General features: G+C 41.7%; 2 protein-coding genes across 2 annotated transcripts; both read right to left on the minus strand.

The window, feature by feature from the left end:
- Positions 1–6,216: 6,216 nt before the first annotated feature.
- lrrc69 (leucine rich repeat containing 69) lies at positions 6,217–8,555 on the minus strand. Its single transcript, XM_049601734.1, is given in 7 exon segments — positions 6,217–6,276; positions 6,361–6,578; positions 7,400–7,446; positions 7,540–7,584; positions 7,586–7,660; positions 7,761–7,867; positions 8,529–8,555. Coding segments are annotated over 7 exon segments (579 nt in total).
- A 134-nt stretch (positions 8,556–8,689) lies between these two features.
- Positions 8,690–12,585, minus strand: otud6b (OTU deubiquitinase 6B). The gene is made up of 8 exons (XM_049603163.1): positions 12,321–12,585; positions 11,683–11,831; positions 11,399–11,503; positions 11,041–11,241; positions 9,915–10,035; positions 9,769–9,830; positions 9,571–9,677; positions 8,690–9,328 (listed from the first exon to the last, which is right to left on the minus strand). Exons 1-8 carry the CDS (start codon positions 12,394–12,396, stop codon positions 9,244–9,246), a joined length of 906 nt encoding a protein of 301 aa, XP_049459120.1. The 5' UTR covers positions 12,397–12,585; the 3' UTR covers positions 8,690–9,243.
- Between the last annotated feature and the right edge of the window lie 1,074 nt (positions 12,586–13,659).

The following is a 13,659-nucleotide window of genomic DNA, read 5'->3' on the forward strand; positions in this document are numbered from 1 at the left end:
CCAACATCACTCTCTTTACCTCCAAGCATGGTAAATGAGAATTTATGCACCTGCTACTTTGTCATTCTTTACTTTTTTCACCCCCATGAGGTAGCCATGCCATGCGAGACAGATATTTCCACCAAAGGCAATATCCCCTCGCAGTAATTATATCAGAGCGAGAGAATAGCTCATTAACATATGCTAGGCATGTCAGGAATTTACAAGCGCCTTTTGTAGATGCCTCTCGTCAGTGTGCTGCTCCCATCCGTATGGTGTCTCCTTTGAGGATGCAACCTCCTCATTTCCATAGACGTCAATCAAGCCGTGCGTGGTTTTTTAGAAATATTCTGTACAAAAACACAGGGCTCTCTGAATGTGGCAATCATAAGGGACAGCTCAGTGATATGGAAAAAGTGTGTCTGCGCACATGTGGGGGTGCGACTATGTGTCTTGTGAAGCGACATGATGAAAACAAAGCGATGGGGGCAGAATTATCTTGATGATGTGTCATCAATGCAGAGTGGGTGGAGTGATTTGTGTTTGCTTTCCTCAGTGTTTAAGAGGCCTGTGTGTATGTGTGAATACAAGCATAAAGCTTGACACCAGACGTCAGACACCAGACCGACTAACAGACAAGTCCCGAGGCCACTGAGCTAGTGGCGCTGCTGCTGCTGCTGCTATACTGCTTCAGGACCCAACATCTGCTGCCTTCAAGACGGCGCACACTGTTGGCCTTTCACCCATTAGTACGGTGCCAGCAGAATAGACTGACCTATTTATCAGCCATGTTCATATACACCCAGTAAAAACAATCTGTGAGTATGTGAGGTCATTATGTAAATGTACTGAATATTTAGTGAAATTATTATCATTTATGTTAAAAATTTACCCCCAGAACAAAATGGTGCCTGTGTAGTCTTAGTCATGGGAATTAAGTCTTTAAAAAAGTTTGAATGTAAATGTGTGAACATACAGCTCTCTTCCTGTGCCGGAGGCAGTCGAGTAAAGTCTGTAGTGATGTAACCAAGCAAAGTTTTCCTGTGAAGTCCTGTGTCGGACTTAGTTATGCATTCGCCGCCAAGAGGTAGATGAGAAGATCAATACCAGTATCATATCTGTTAGGGCTGCGTATTGGCAAGGGTTATGATTTAATATATTGTTATGTATGACAATACTGTAAGCAGGGTAATCCATATTGCATCCTGCCATATATGGGAGTTATACCATAGTACAAACATCACACCATCATATGCATTAAAAAGGTTTACTCTTTGTTGTTTTTTTCCAGGACAGTGGGATCTGCATTCCTATTTAACACAGTCCTTGTAACATGCAACATGGCAGCGCTAGTTTTGTGCAATCTGAGCGAAGGAATAAGTTAGGGTGACCATATTTTGATTTACAAAAAGAGGACACTCGGCCGGCCACGACATAGCCTACTTAAATGATACTCGCAGTTTATTCAAAGATGCCTTGTCATTTTAATATATTTAAAATGTATATGTATGGATAGAAAATTCAGTTATATTACAAAATAATATCTCTCAAAGACAGAAATTCAGATAGGCCCCAATAGGGGACACATACACACACTAGAGTGTGGCGATCCGAGCCCGACCGTACCCGACGGGTCGGGCCAGGTTTGGTCAAAAATGTAGCTATAAATTGTATTCGGGCTCGGGTCGGATTCGGTCAGCTACCAGTGAAAATGTAGTGTAAAAATAAATAAAATCCTATTGTCTGTCCTGTTTATTGCTTGGGCACTGTTATTTACGTGACAACACCTGAACATAACACACACACACACACACACACATTGGCTGTTTGTTTCTACCGCTCCCCTCGCTGGAAGTCTCGGACCTCCAGCCACCCGCCTCCGCCTTGATTAAACGCTGAAAATAAAATAAAAGATGGAGACAGGTTTTTCCTATTTTATCTTATTTTGTTTTATTTCTCCCTCTCCTCTCGCTGGAAGCGTTGGACCTCCCGCCTCCTGCCTCCCGCTCCCGTCTCTAACACGGAGGTTTCCCTCTCTGCACGCCCGGCCTGTTAAATAGCCTGTAACCACTGTGTGACACAAACTCAGTGCTTTGGTCATTAAATAATGTCGGGCTCGGTTCGGGTTCGGACAAAAATATGCTGCCCGTGCTGCACTCTAACACACACACACACAAACACACGGAAAACCGGACATTATCATCAGTTTAAAAAAAAAACCCCGGATGCCCCGGACGGGACATGAAAAGTGGACATGTCCAGGCAAAAGAAGACGTTTGGTCAGCCTAGAATAAGTGCTAAATAAAAGTGCTTGCAGGATTCTTTAGGTAAACAAATTAAGAAATAAAAAATTGTAAACCAGTGTTTTTGAGAATTGATAGTTTCACATTACTCAGTATTGTGACACTCAAATGCATTGATATGTTCTTAAACATGAAATTAGCATCTTAGCTTAGCATAAAAACTTGAAACAGGAGGAAATGGATAGCCTGGCTCTGTGGGAGGTAACAAAATCCACCTCTTAGGCTCACTAATGAACAGTCTTGTTTCCTTAATCTGTAAAAACGCAAAGATTAAGTAAACATTAAAGCACTAGTTTTTCCTCCTATTTCCAGTCTGTGCTAAGCTAGGCTAACTGGCTGCTGACACTAGTTTCATATTTATTACACACACATAAGTGATATCAATATTCTCATCCAACTCGCAAGAAAGTGAAGAATGGTAGAGCCAAATGTTGAGTTATTACTTTAGGTGTGTTCAGATGAGTGTTGCGTATTGCAAATATACATCATAGTGTAATCATAATTTATTGATCCTTTGTTGGAAATTAAACCAAAGTCCATACTATGTAGGGCAAATGCATAAGATTAGATGTTGCTGTGCTCCACCGGCCCTGACTGCTTCTCTTTGTCAGCCTGACCCTGAGGGTTTGTCCACTCCATGCCAACAAGGCCAAGACAGACTGGTGTGGTGTTTAGTTCCACCACACTGGCTGACTTGGCCCAGTGCTATTATACTCTAATTGACAGTAACCTATCTAAGCTGACTGGAGAAGGATTTCAGGCTTTGCTGAAAACACAAACACGTCCACTTAAACAGATGGCAGCCTCTGTGCTGTAAATGGACAGTATGGCTTTCAAATGAACTTTTTAAAAATGACTAAGGCGAGTGGAAATGAACAAAAGAAATAATTTTGACAGAATATGGATTCATGGTCTGTGAGTGGAAAAGGTGACCCAACAGGTGCATAACAGGAGTATGACAGAAAGCATACAAAGTGAGACAGAGACAGAGAGAAAAGTCATTTTGTGTTTGAATGAGTCCGAGCTTTTGCCCCAGCAAATGTCACTGAAATGACTGAAGACCCAATGTCCATTTCCATCACCGGCCGCTCGCTCTATCTCTCTCTCTCTCTCTCTCTCTCTCTCTCTCTGTCTCATTCATTGTCATTGCCTTTTCCCTTTAAGTGCACTTTCGCCCACACCACTTGGAAATTGATTGAAACAAAATGTCACAATTATGCCCTGTAGCTCGCCGCTTCAATTATTCATCAATTAGAGACTAGGCTCCTTTTTTTCTCTCCTCTGAGCTGATTTTTCATTCAGTTTGCTCGAGATGTATGGCTCCCCTGCTGTTAACCAGTCCAAAGTCATTAGTTTCTGGGTTTGCAATTAAACCTGATGCCTTATGCATGAGGCTCCGACTCAGTAGACACACGCAGCAGCGGCCACAGCAGCCAGCGAACGAGCTAGCAAGCTCTGGAGGCGTGGATGGGAAATTAATTTGCTAGAAATGAAGTTCTCTCTCTCTCTCTCCCTCTCCCTCTTGCTCTATCTCTTTCTTGTCTGGCACATTGGAACAGATGCCACTGGCTGGAGATGGAGGTAGAGATGGGGCAACTATGGAGTCTCAGTACAGAGACAGGATCTTACTCCATTTAAATAAACTCAATATGACTAGAAGATACTACACTTAAATGCAGTTCAGCAATGTGTGACATAACTGGGTGTGTACAGTCAGTTGCCAATTTATTAGGTACACCTAGCTACAACTTATGCAACCTAATACAACAGTCCTGCAATAACTCCTGTCTTTATGCAGTTTATAGTGTTTGGTTTTTGTTCAAACTGTATTAGTGAGGTGCTGATTGAGACTAATGTTGGAGGAAGTAGTTTGTGGTGCTGTTAAACTGCATTTTACAGGGAGGAGTTTATATTATTTTGTCCGCCTCTTTGATATAAACGAGGTGGACAAAATACTGTCATTAAAATGCATTACATAATACAGCATATAAAATTTAATTTAACTGTAATGTTTGAGCCTCCATGTCAGCTTCATGTCAAACAAACATGGTGAATATATATAACATATTAATCATTGGGGGGAAAAAACAACAGTACATAATCCAGGTATTCACATATATTGCACATATTTGTACATACTTCTTGAACAATATATTACTTATTTCTTGTATCTATGTTTATATTGTGTTATATAATGTAGCATAATGCACTTTTTTTCTTGCATACCTTTTTATTTCTATTTTCTTAGCATTTCTCTCTGCCTATATAAAGTATAAGCACAACTGTAATTTGTTTAATTTCCCCCTTGGGATCAACTAAGTATTTCTGATTTCTGATAAAGGTTTTTTTTTAGTACAAACATACACAGTAGTAAGCAAAGCCACCACACATAGGTCTAATATTCAGCTGTAACAATGTTTACTCATGGTGCCAACCAAAGCTGTCATACAGTTTTCAGTGATAGAATGCATACATTCAGTTGAAGCTGGCATTAGGTATTAAAGCAAAGTTCCAACTAGACGGACAATTTTCAATGTTCATTGGATGCCACCTAGTGGTCACAGACTAAAATTGCATCTGTAAAATGTTTGAAAGACAAAAACTTTGTGTACTGGAACTCATAGCACCATATTAACACTTAAGCACATCTACTTACTGTCAGAAATGCACTGTCTTGGTGAGGTATATTGTGTCCACTGTTTTAGTTTAAAAAGCAAAAGCAAAGTAGGAATGTCCTGTACAGGCACTTGTAAAGGATGTGCACTAGAATAGTCTGCAAACTCGTCTTCCTCCTGCAACATACATAAACATGACAACGCACATGTAATTACATGAGCTGCTACATCCTATATCCAACAGCTGCAATGGGCCAACTGGGTAGTCAGGTATGGGAAGTGGACCAGAGAGGAATTGTTCCTGTCTTTCTGTGAGACAAATCTGGCAGCCAGTTCCTGAGAAAACGAGATGAAACAAGAATAATGACTTCCAAAATAGGGCCAGGCAACATAGTGATATTATATTGATATTGTGATATGAGACTAGATATCGTCTTAGATTCTGGATATTGTAAAATCTGATGTCTTTTCCTGGTTTTAAAGGCTGTGTTTCTGAACTTACCAGACTGTTCTAGCTTTTCTATTATTTGCCTTTACTCACCTAGTTATTATATCCTCATTACTTATAATTATTTATCAAAAACCTCATTGTGTGAATATTCTGTGAAATCACCAATAGTCAACCCGATAATATCGTTGCAATATCGGAAAATATCCTGACATTTGATTTTCTCCATATTACCCAGCCCTAGCTGGGACGTGCCGATACCCCAGACCCATCCATGGTGGGGCCTCTACGGATTGGACATAGCTCTGACATGTCAAGGTATGGACACGGGAAGTCTGGGGATGCCCCATGGTGTCTGGCACCAGGGTCTTCATGGCAGATCCTTCGAGTCCTGTGGGTTGCGAGATGACATACCAGTATGTCCCCAGGATGCTCGATCAGATTGGTATCTGGGGAACATCGAGGCCAGGTCAAGGCCTTAAGGTCTTTGTCAACTTCCTTGGGCCATTCCTGAGCAGTTTTTGTTTGTGTGGCGGGGTTTGCTTAGTCTGCAGTGATGTAGATGATCAATGTTATTTACTTCACCTGCCAGTGGTTTTAATGTTTTGGCTGATCAGTGTATCTTACACAATGGGTGATAAATATTTTAAGTGTTCTGTCTGTTGTACTTCAGTAAAACTTTACCCTCAGCGGTAGTACCTTCCTTGGCAGCTCACAGCGCTCAACCCTGATGCTGTCACAGTAAAGCTCCTTCAGGGGCAGCAGGTGAATCTGCACACAGAGTTATACAGTGAAGTTGTGATTCCATATTTTGTAGATGTCATTGTGGCACCGCTGTTTGCTGCAAACTAGTAACACTGTATACTGTACCTCAGAACATCTTGTTCCCAGCCACATCTAGAACTTGGAGTTTTGTCAGTGCCCTGATTCCCTCAGTGAAATGTGACATAAGCGTTTGGTTATAGCTGACACATTGTACTGCAAAAAAGTAAAAACCATTTCAGTGAATACCCACCTCTGGTAGGCTGGTCAGCTTGTTATTGGCTACATGCAGCTTGGTTGGTTCTTTACACTGGTACAGCTGCTGAAGCACCCAGGACAAATTATTGTCATTCAAGTTTAGCTCAGACAACTGGTGGCCCAACTCATCAGGGATCTCCTTCAGCTCACTGTCCAGCATACTGAGATGTTGAAGCCTCCTCAAACTAATGAAAAGACAGGTTTGCATTTGTGTTTTTAACACAAAAATACATTTTTCTTAAAGGGACAGTTCACCCCAAAATCAAAAACATTTTCCCTCTTACCTGTAGCGCTATACATCCTTCTATATTATTTTGGTATGAGTGGCTGAGTGTTGGAGATATTCACCTTAGAGATGTCTGTCTTCTCTCGAATGTAATGAAACCAAATGGCAAAAAATACATTTGAAAAACCGAATCACTACACAGAGGGAAACATACATCTCCTCATGAACAATCAGGCTCGTGCTTGTGACAGCTCCAGATGTAAACATTAACGCCCTCATCCCCGGCTAAGCTGTAACGTTAGCTTGCTTGATGGTGCTAGGTGAGCTAGCAGTAGCACACTTCCTTTTGAGCAGTGATACAGTTTGTGGGTTCAGTAGAAAGAAAATAGTTCCTACATTAAACTTCTCACATCAAGGTCTGTGGATTATCTTGATTAACCAGGTCATGATTTCTGGAAAGAGACATTGCTGTTGAGTTTTTCAAATGTATTTTTTGGCGCTTTGAGCACGACAAGCTGAGTGCCATCTAGTTCCATTATATCTGAGAGAAGGCAGACATCTCTACAGCCAATATCTCCAACACTCAGCAACTCACACCAAAACAATCTAGACTGATCAACTGCACTACAGGTAAGAGGAAAAATTTGTATTTTTGATTTTGGGGTCAACTGTTCCTTTAACCCCTTTGTAACCTTCATCAGTCAACAATATAGTTAATTTTACCTAACATGTACAAATACTAAATTAAAACATTTAAAACCTGTTCTTGCAGAGATGAAGATTTTGCGGACTGTGGTTATAAATGTATGTGGAAGTCCTCGAATCTGGTCGTGGTTCAGATTGAACACAACAAGGCTTCACAAGAAACCTGTGAAAATTTAAATATGACAGTAATTTTTAGCTTTGTTGTTTTTTAACAAAGCCTCCAACGTGCTAATCATGAAGAACAGTGAGAACCTTCCTGTAGCAGGTGGCACGACTGTAATTTGGTTGCAGACAAAGTTTCTTCAAGGACGTCAGATAGCACAACACACCAGGGACCTTCTTTAAGGCATTTCCCAAATTTAGCACAGCCAGCTTGCAAGCATTGCGAAACTAAAAGTATTTAATCAAAAAGAGTTGTCTTGGGACTTTTCCAACAAATAGATGAGCTGGGTGCAGACCACAGACTGTATAAAGACCACAGACTCAATGGCTCTGTGGGCACAGGGGTGATGCAGCTGTTGTTCAACAGGAGAACTGCGAGGTTTGTTAGACTGAAAACATCTTTGAGTTTCTTTTAAGACAGATTCAACTTTAAAGAGGCTAGCAGCTAGGCTAGCGAGAAGTTAGCATAAAAAGGTACCACCCCTGACATAACCAAAGTAAGGTGCTCAGGTTCAAGTGCCCATGGCAGTAGCGACCTCTAGTGATGACAGCTGAGCATAGCAGGGTGTTTCCACGTACTTCAGTTGTCACTGTGCTGTATTTTCCAGTGACGGGGGAACTACTTAGATCCTTTATGTAATTTAAAAGTAGAAATACCTCAATATAAGACTCCATTAAAAATACAAGCACTTAAGTATCATCAACAAAACACACTTTAAGTATTAAAAGTGTGTAGAATGGCTCCTTACAGAGTAATGTGTCATACTGATGCATTAAGGTGCAAGAAGCGTTTTGATGTTGCTGGTCGAGGCAAAGCTAGTTTAAATATTTTATATACACCTTAGAATTATTATTGGAGTTTATTTTAGATCTGTTTTATTTATTTGAATTGTATTTTCATTTGCTGGGTCTTTATTTATTTATTTATTTTTACAACCTAATAAAAATTAAAATTGAGGACAGATACTACTACTACTACTACTACTACTAATAGTAATAAAAATAGTAATATGTAAACAAGCAAATTAATAATAAATGTATACTTGTTTTTTTGTTTGTTTGTTTTTTACCAGAACAAGTGAAGCAGAGGGAGCCATGATACGTAATTTTGCTTGCATGAAAACCTAAAAACCTCATCATGGACTTCTGCTAGATGCCAGTAAGTCCTACACACTGGACCTTCAATACCATTTTCCTCATCGGGAACATTGAAAATAAATCAGTGACATACCATTTTAGTATTGTATGTATTTATGTAACATTGATATGATTTACAAGGTTCACAATTCAGTTCATTCCAAGACCACTGCAAAAGTTCATTAACCCCTCAGTGACTCTGTTGACATTTGGAGTGACATGACTGATCAACTTACATCCACTCCTGTCCATTATGGATTAAGTACTTGGTACACAATTGCTTCCCCTAATGGGCTGAAATGAATGCTGGGGGTCATTGGGATAGAGCAAGGGTGTCCAGTGTAAAATCATTAACACGTTAAATTTCCCTTCTATGCTACATTTCATCAGCACAATGATACTGTTTTCAGAAGGAGATTTCACTCTCCCCACTGCTATCTTTTGACTTGTAATAGAGAAGTGCCGCCATGTGTTTGACCCATTCTGAAAACAGCAACATTCTCTGTTAACCTCAGTTTAACAATGTCTTCAATGACATGGGGATCTCACTCCAAATACGTTGGTATTTAGGGGCCCTTGGTATGAGAGGTTTGAACACTCTCTGTGTTACACACACTGGTTTATGTCACACCGAGACGGAGCTGCCTCTCAGCTGTCTTCTGCATTGGCTGGGTCCTTTAGCCGCTCCACAGAGTTGTAGTGCTCTCCCAGTCCGTAGGCATGACGCATATAGCTGCAGACAAGGAGAGAATGTACTCTGTAAATCATGACATCTTAGGTAGACTTTCAGAATTCTGAAAAGCATTATCAGAATTTGTTGTTTCCATGCAGTTAAGTAAGGGTACAAAACCTTCATGTTATGTTCATGAACAACGACTAGCTTCATATATTAGTATACATTTCACTACTAACTGTATATATTTTAACAGTTTTGCTAATGTAACCTGACAAACATAACATATATACACAACGTACACAAGGGTGATGGGTTTGCTATCAAACTCCTCCCCAATTTTTATAGTTGGGGAGTCAGCCTGGATCACTTCCACTGGCAAGCGAAGAACTTGGGTCAAAGCTCGTAACTGTTGGGGGTAAAAGACATGAAAGGAAAATTATTTAAAAGTACAAAGAGCAACAGCACAGTGCATCTGTGATAAAACTTTATCAGCTCACCTCCAGTTGTCCACCCCAAGCTGCTGTGTGCTCCACGTCACTGCAGTATTTCTCAAACTCATCTGTAAACCAGTGCAAACACTTGCATGAATACTGTGCATACACATAGTTAGTTTGACATAGATCAACAAAGATCAAGGTGTTACCTGTTGTGTACATGTCACCGGTGTTGGGGTTGGTGAGGAAAGGCAGGAAGTCATCAGCATGGCTTCGCATGTGCTCGGCAGTGCGGGACCGCAGCTCTTTCACACTCATGATTACCCCCGGCTAGAATAAAACAGAATGGAAAATGTACTCTGTCTTTAAACGTCAGTAATAACACATGCACAATTTTTCCCCCCCAAAGTTTGTCAGAGCAGCATTGTGCCATTTACATTTGTAGGGACTCTAAACAGTGCAGACTTTACATTTGCTTATCACCCTGTAACAACATGTACCTGGGCTCAGTGCTGGCACCTATGCTGTTAAACATCTATATGTATGACCTACCTACAATGCAATCAAGGAAGTACGGCTACGCAGATTACCGGGCCCTTCTACTAAGCAAGCAATCCTACGAAGCAGTAGAAGAGGGCCTCTCTGAAGACAGGAACATCCTGTCTTCATACCTGAGGAACTGGCACCTAAAGCTCAGTATTGACAAGACCATAACATTAATGTTCCACCTCAGCAACAAAGAAGTGACTCGCGAACTAAACATCATGATCAACAGTGTCAGGCTACAGTCGCAGCCCACCACATAGGGAGCCACAACGAGGACACTGCGCATTTCCACCGAGGCCTTGGTGTTATGAACCGCCGAGTTCTATGCTCCAGTCTGGTGCCATAGCCCCCATGTCAAGAAGCTGAACGCCGTACTCAACGCCGCCCTACGGACTACCTGCGGATGCCTACAAGCCAACAAACCAACTGCCTGTCCTCGCTGGTATCATTCCAGTAGAGGTCAGATGGGAAGCAGCCACGCTGACCCTCGCTGGAAAGGCACGGGCAAGTGAATCCCACTTCCTCCACAAGACCGCTACGGAGACACCACAGCGCTTGTGTCTCAAGTCCTGCCACCCCCTTTGCCACACACACCCAAGAGCTGCTCTGTATGACACCATCTGATACCTCCAAGGCTGCCTGGGTAAAGGCAAAATGGAGGGACCAGTGGAAGTCAGCAGAACCATCAAGGCTCCACCACCACATTGAAGACCCCACATATGTTCCTGGGTAGCACTACCCCAAAAGAAATGGGCAACATACACGCACACCAGACAGAAAAAGATGTACCTGTGATAGCTGTGCCAGCTGATCTTCAATGGCGCGGTACATGCAGTGGCCATCAGAGGAGATCTCCTTGATCTGAAGCTGTTGCTGGGCGAGTTTCTGAGCCAGCTTCAAACCCTCCTGGTGCCTCACACCCTGCAGGTTCTGAACCTCGGCCTCTGCTATCCTGCTCTCCCTCTCCTTCTCTTGGGCAGCCTTCTTGTCCTGGAGAGGAGCATTTAAATAAAATGCATTTAATTACTACTTGAAGCGTGCTTCTTCCATTGTACTCTGGCTGTCTCAATAGATGACAGTCAAATGCTGTGGGCAATAACAAACAGCAGGTTAAACTGTCCTATCTGAGGTGGAACCTGTATCTCACCCTCCTCTTCTGGGCCTTGGTGACACGTGGCTGTTTGACCTCTCCTTCTTCTTCTTCTGCACCCTCCACCTTCATGGTCTCCACTCCATTCAACACTTCCTCCACCTTGTAAGATTGAGCGAGGAGACCTTTGGTTATGACAATTATCTAATAAACACACTTTAATAATGAAGCATGAATAATGAGATACAAATGTGAAGAAAAAACTGTACAGGGATTGCGTTGAAAAGGGTACATTTTTCTGAGAAAATCCAAGTCAATCGTCTGAACTCAGATATATTTACCTTTGTGTTGGCGTTAGATTTAAGTTGCCTCAATTCCTCCTTGTGTTTCTGGCTGAGGTCAGCCTCGATTTTGGCAATCTCCTCTGTCAGCTGTTTCCTCCTTTTCTTGTCATTTTTAGGGATTGCATTTTTCATGCTCTGGATTTTGGCTGAAAATGAAGCACAGGAACAGACTGTCTGACCAAACAATGTTTCAATAAAGCCTGCACACAGGAAATACAGGATACAGCTCTGACATGGTGCTGCATGTTGGTTAGATGAGTAAAAAAAAAAAGGATGATAACTGTTATAATAAACATATTCCTTTAAACTATATGTGGCAGGAAACTGCTGCTGTACCTCTCTCTAGGAGTTAAAAATAGTTTATTTTACATTGCATAGCATAAAGAGTGTATGAATAAACCTTCAGACCTATTTTTCTTCTAACCACCACCTGTATTTTGCCTTTGACAGTTGATGAAAAGCATATTTTAATGTTTGGATTACAAGTTTGCTCTGCATTATTTCTAGGAAGTGACATTTTCTACTACTTGGCTGCAATGTTGTGCTACATTCCAAGAAATAAAACAACACAAGCAGACAGCAAACGTTACATATGAGCTACAAACACCGAGTGAAAGCAGTAGAGGTTCAGCTACCTTGCAAGTCTTTCTTTTCCTTGCGGTGCTGCTTTGCCAGCTGCTCCTCTGGTGTCTCCACTATCTCCTCCTCCATGACTGGATGCTGTTCACTTTGTTCAGAAGGACTCTTTGCGATCTATATGACACTGATAAACACCGTGTAATAATGTCCCTGTCATAAAACAGGCCTCATCGCTGATTTGGGATAAAATTATACACTACAATAAATAAAATGTGCTGATATGGCCTTAACCGGAAGAGACGAGGAGCAGGTGGAGCTTCTTCTTCTTCGCTCAAGTAAATTCCGATGCTGACCCTGCTATACCGCCACCTCTTGGCTTGTTACTACACTGCATTTCTCCTATCAGAGCAGACAGCTGTAATATACAGCAGATGCTCATTCAAATCATCCTTTCCATTTGCATAAATGCTTATCGAGTCCATGTGATAAATTTCAAGCAGCAGTGAGAGAGCACATTTTGTTCTCCATACAAGGGAGTGGTTTTTGCTCATGTAATCTCAATTTTTAAAATTATGTGAGCAGCTGTTACAAAATATTTGTTTCACTTCCCCTTTTCTCTGTGTCCTATAGTTGCTCAAACATCACATCACTCTCCCCTCCGATGGACTTTTAATAACTGGTTCCCAACCTGTGCTGTGATCACAACACTGGGTCGAATGGTTAAAATACGCCGATCAGCTTAAACATTAAACCCACTGACAGGTGAAGTGACTCACTTTGACATTATTTTGTTCCAATGCATTGTTCTGCTGGGAAACCTTTGCTTCTGGCATTCATGTGGATACCACCTGACATGTTCCACCCACTCAAACACTGTTGCCAACCAAGCGGCAGATCCATTTAGTCCAGTGGGTTGTGAGGTGGGTTAGTGACACGTGCCACAGATGCTCATTCAGATTGGGATCTGGGGAATTTGGAGGCCAGGTTGACACTTTGAGGTCTTTGTCACATTCCTTGGGCCATTCCTGAGCGATGTTTGCAGTGTGGCATGGTGCATTATCCTGCTGGGGGGCCACTGCCATTGGGGAGTACTGTTGCCATGGGGGGGGGGGGGGTACTTGATCTGCAACAGTGTTTGAGTGGGTGGAACATGTCAGGTGGTATCCACATGAATGCCAGAACCAAATGTTTCCCAGCAGAACAATGCGTGGGAACAAAATAACCAAAGTTATTCACTTCACCTGTCAGTGGTTTTAATGTTTGGGCTGATCGGTGAAGCAGATAACGATTACCATAAGTTCTAAAAGTAACACTTCAATTAGTATTTAGAGTTTTAGCTGGTTTTCTTGGTAATCAAGTGTCCCAAATCACCTGACGTCACCCTACATAATAAAT

Source organism: Epinephelus fuscoguttatus, linkage group LG17 (assembly GCF_011397635.1).
Source record: "Epinephelus fuscoguttatus linkage group LG17, E.fuscoguttatus.final_Chr_v1".
Classification (NCBI taxonomy): domain Eukaryota; kingdom Metazoa; phylum Chordata; class Actinopteri; order Perciformes; family Serranidae; genus Epinephelus; species Epinephelus fuscoguttatus.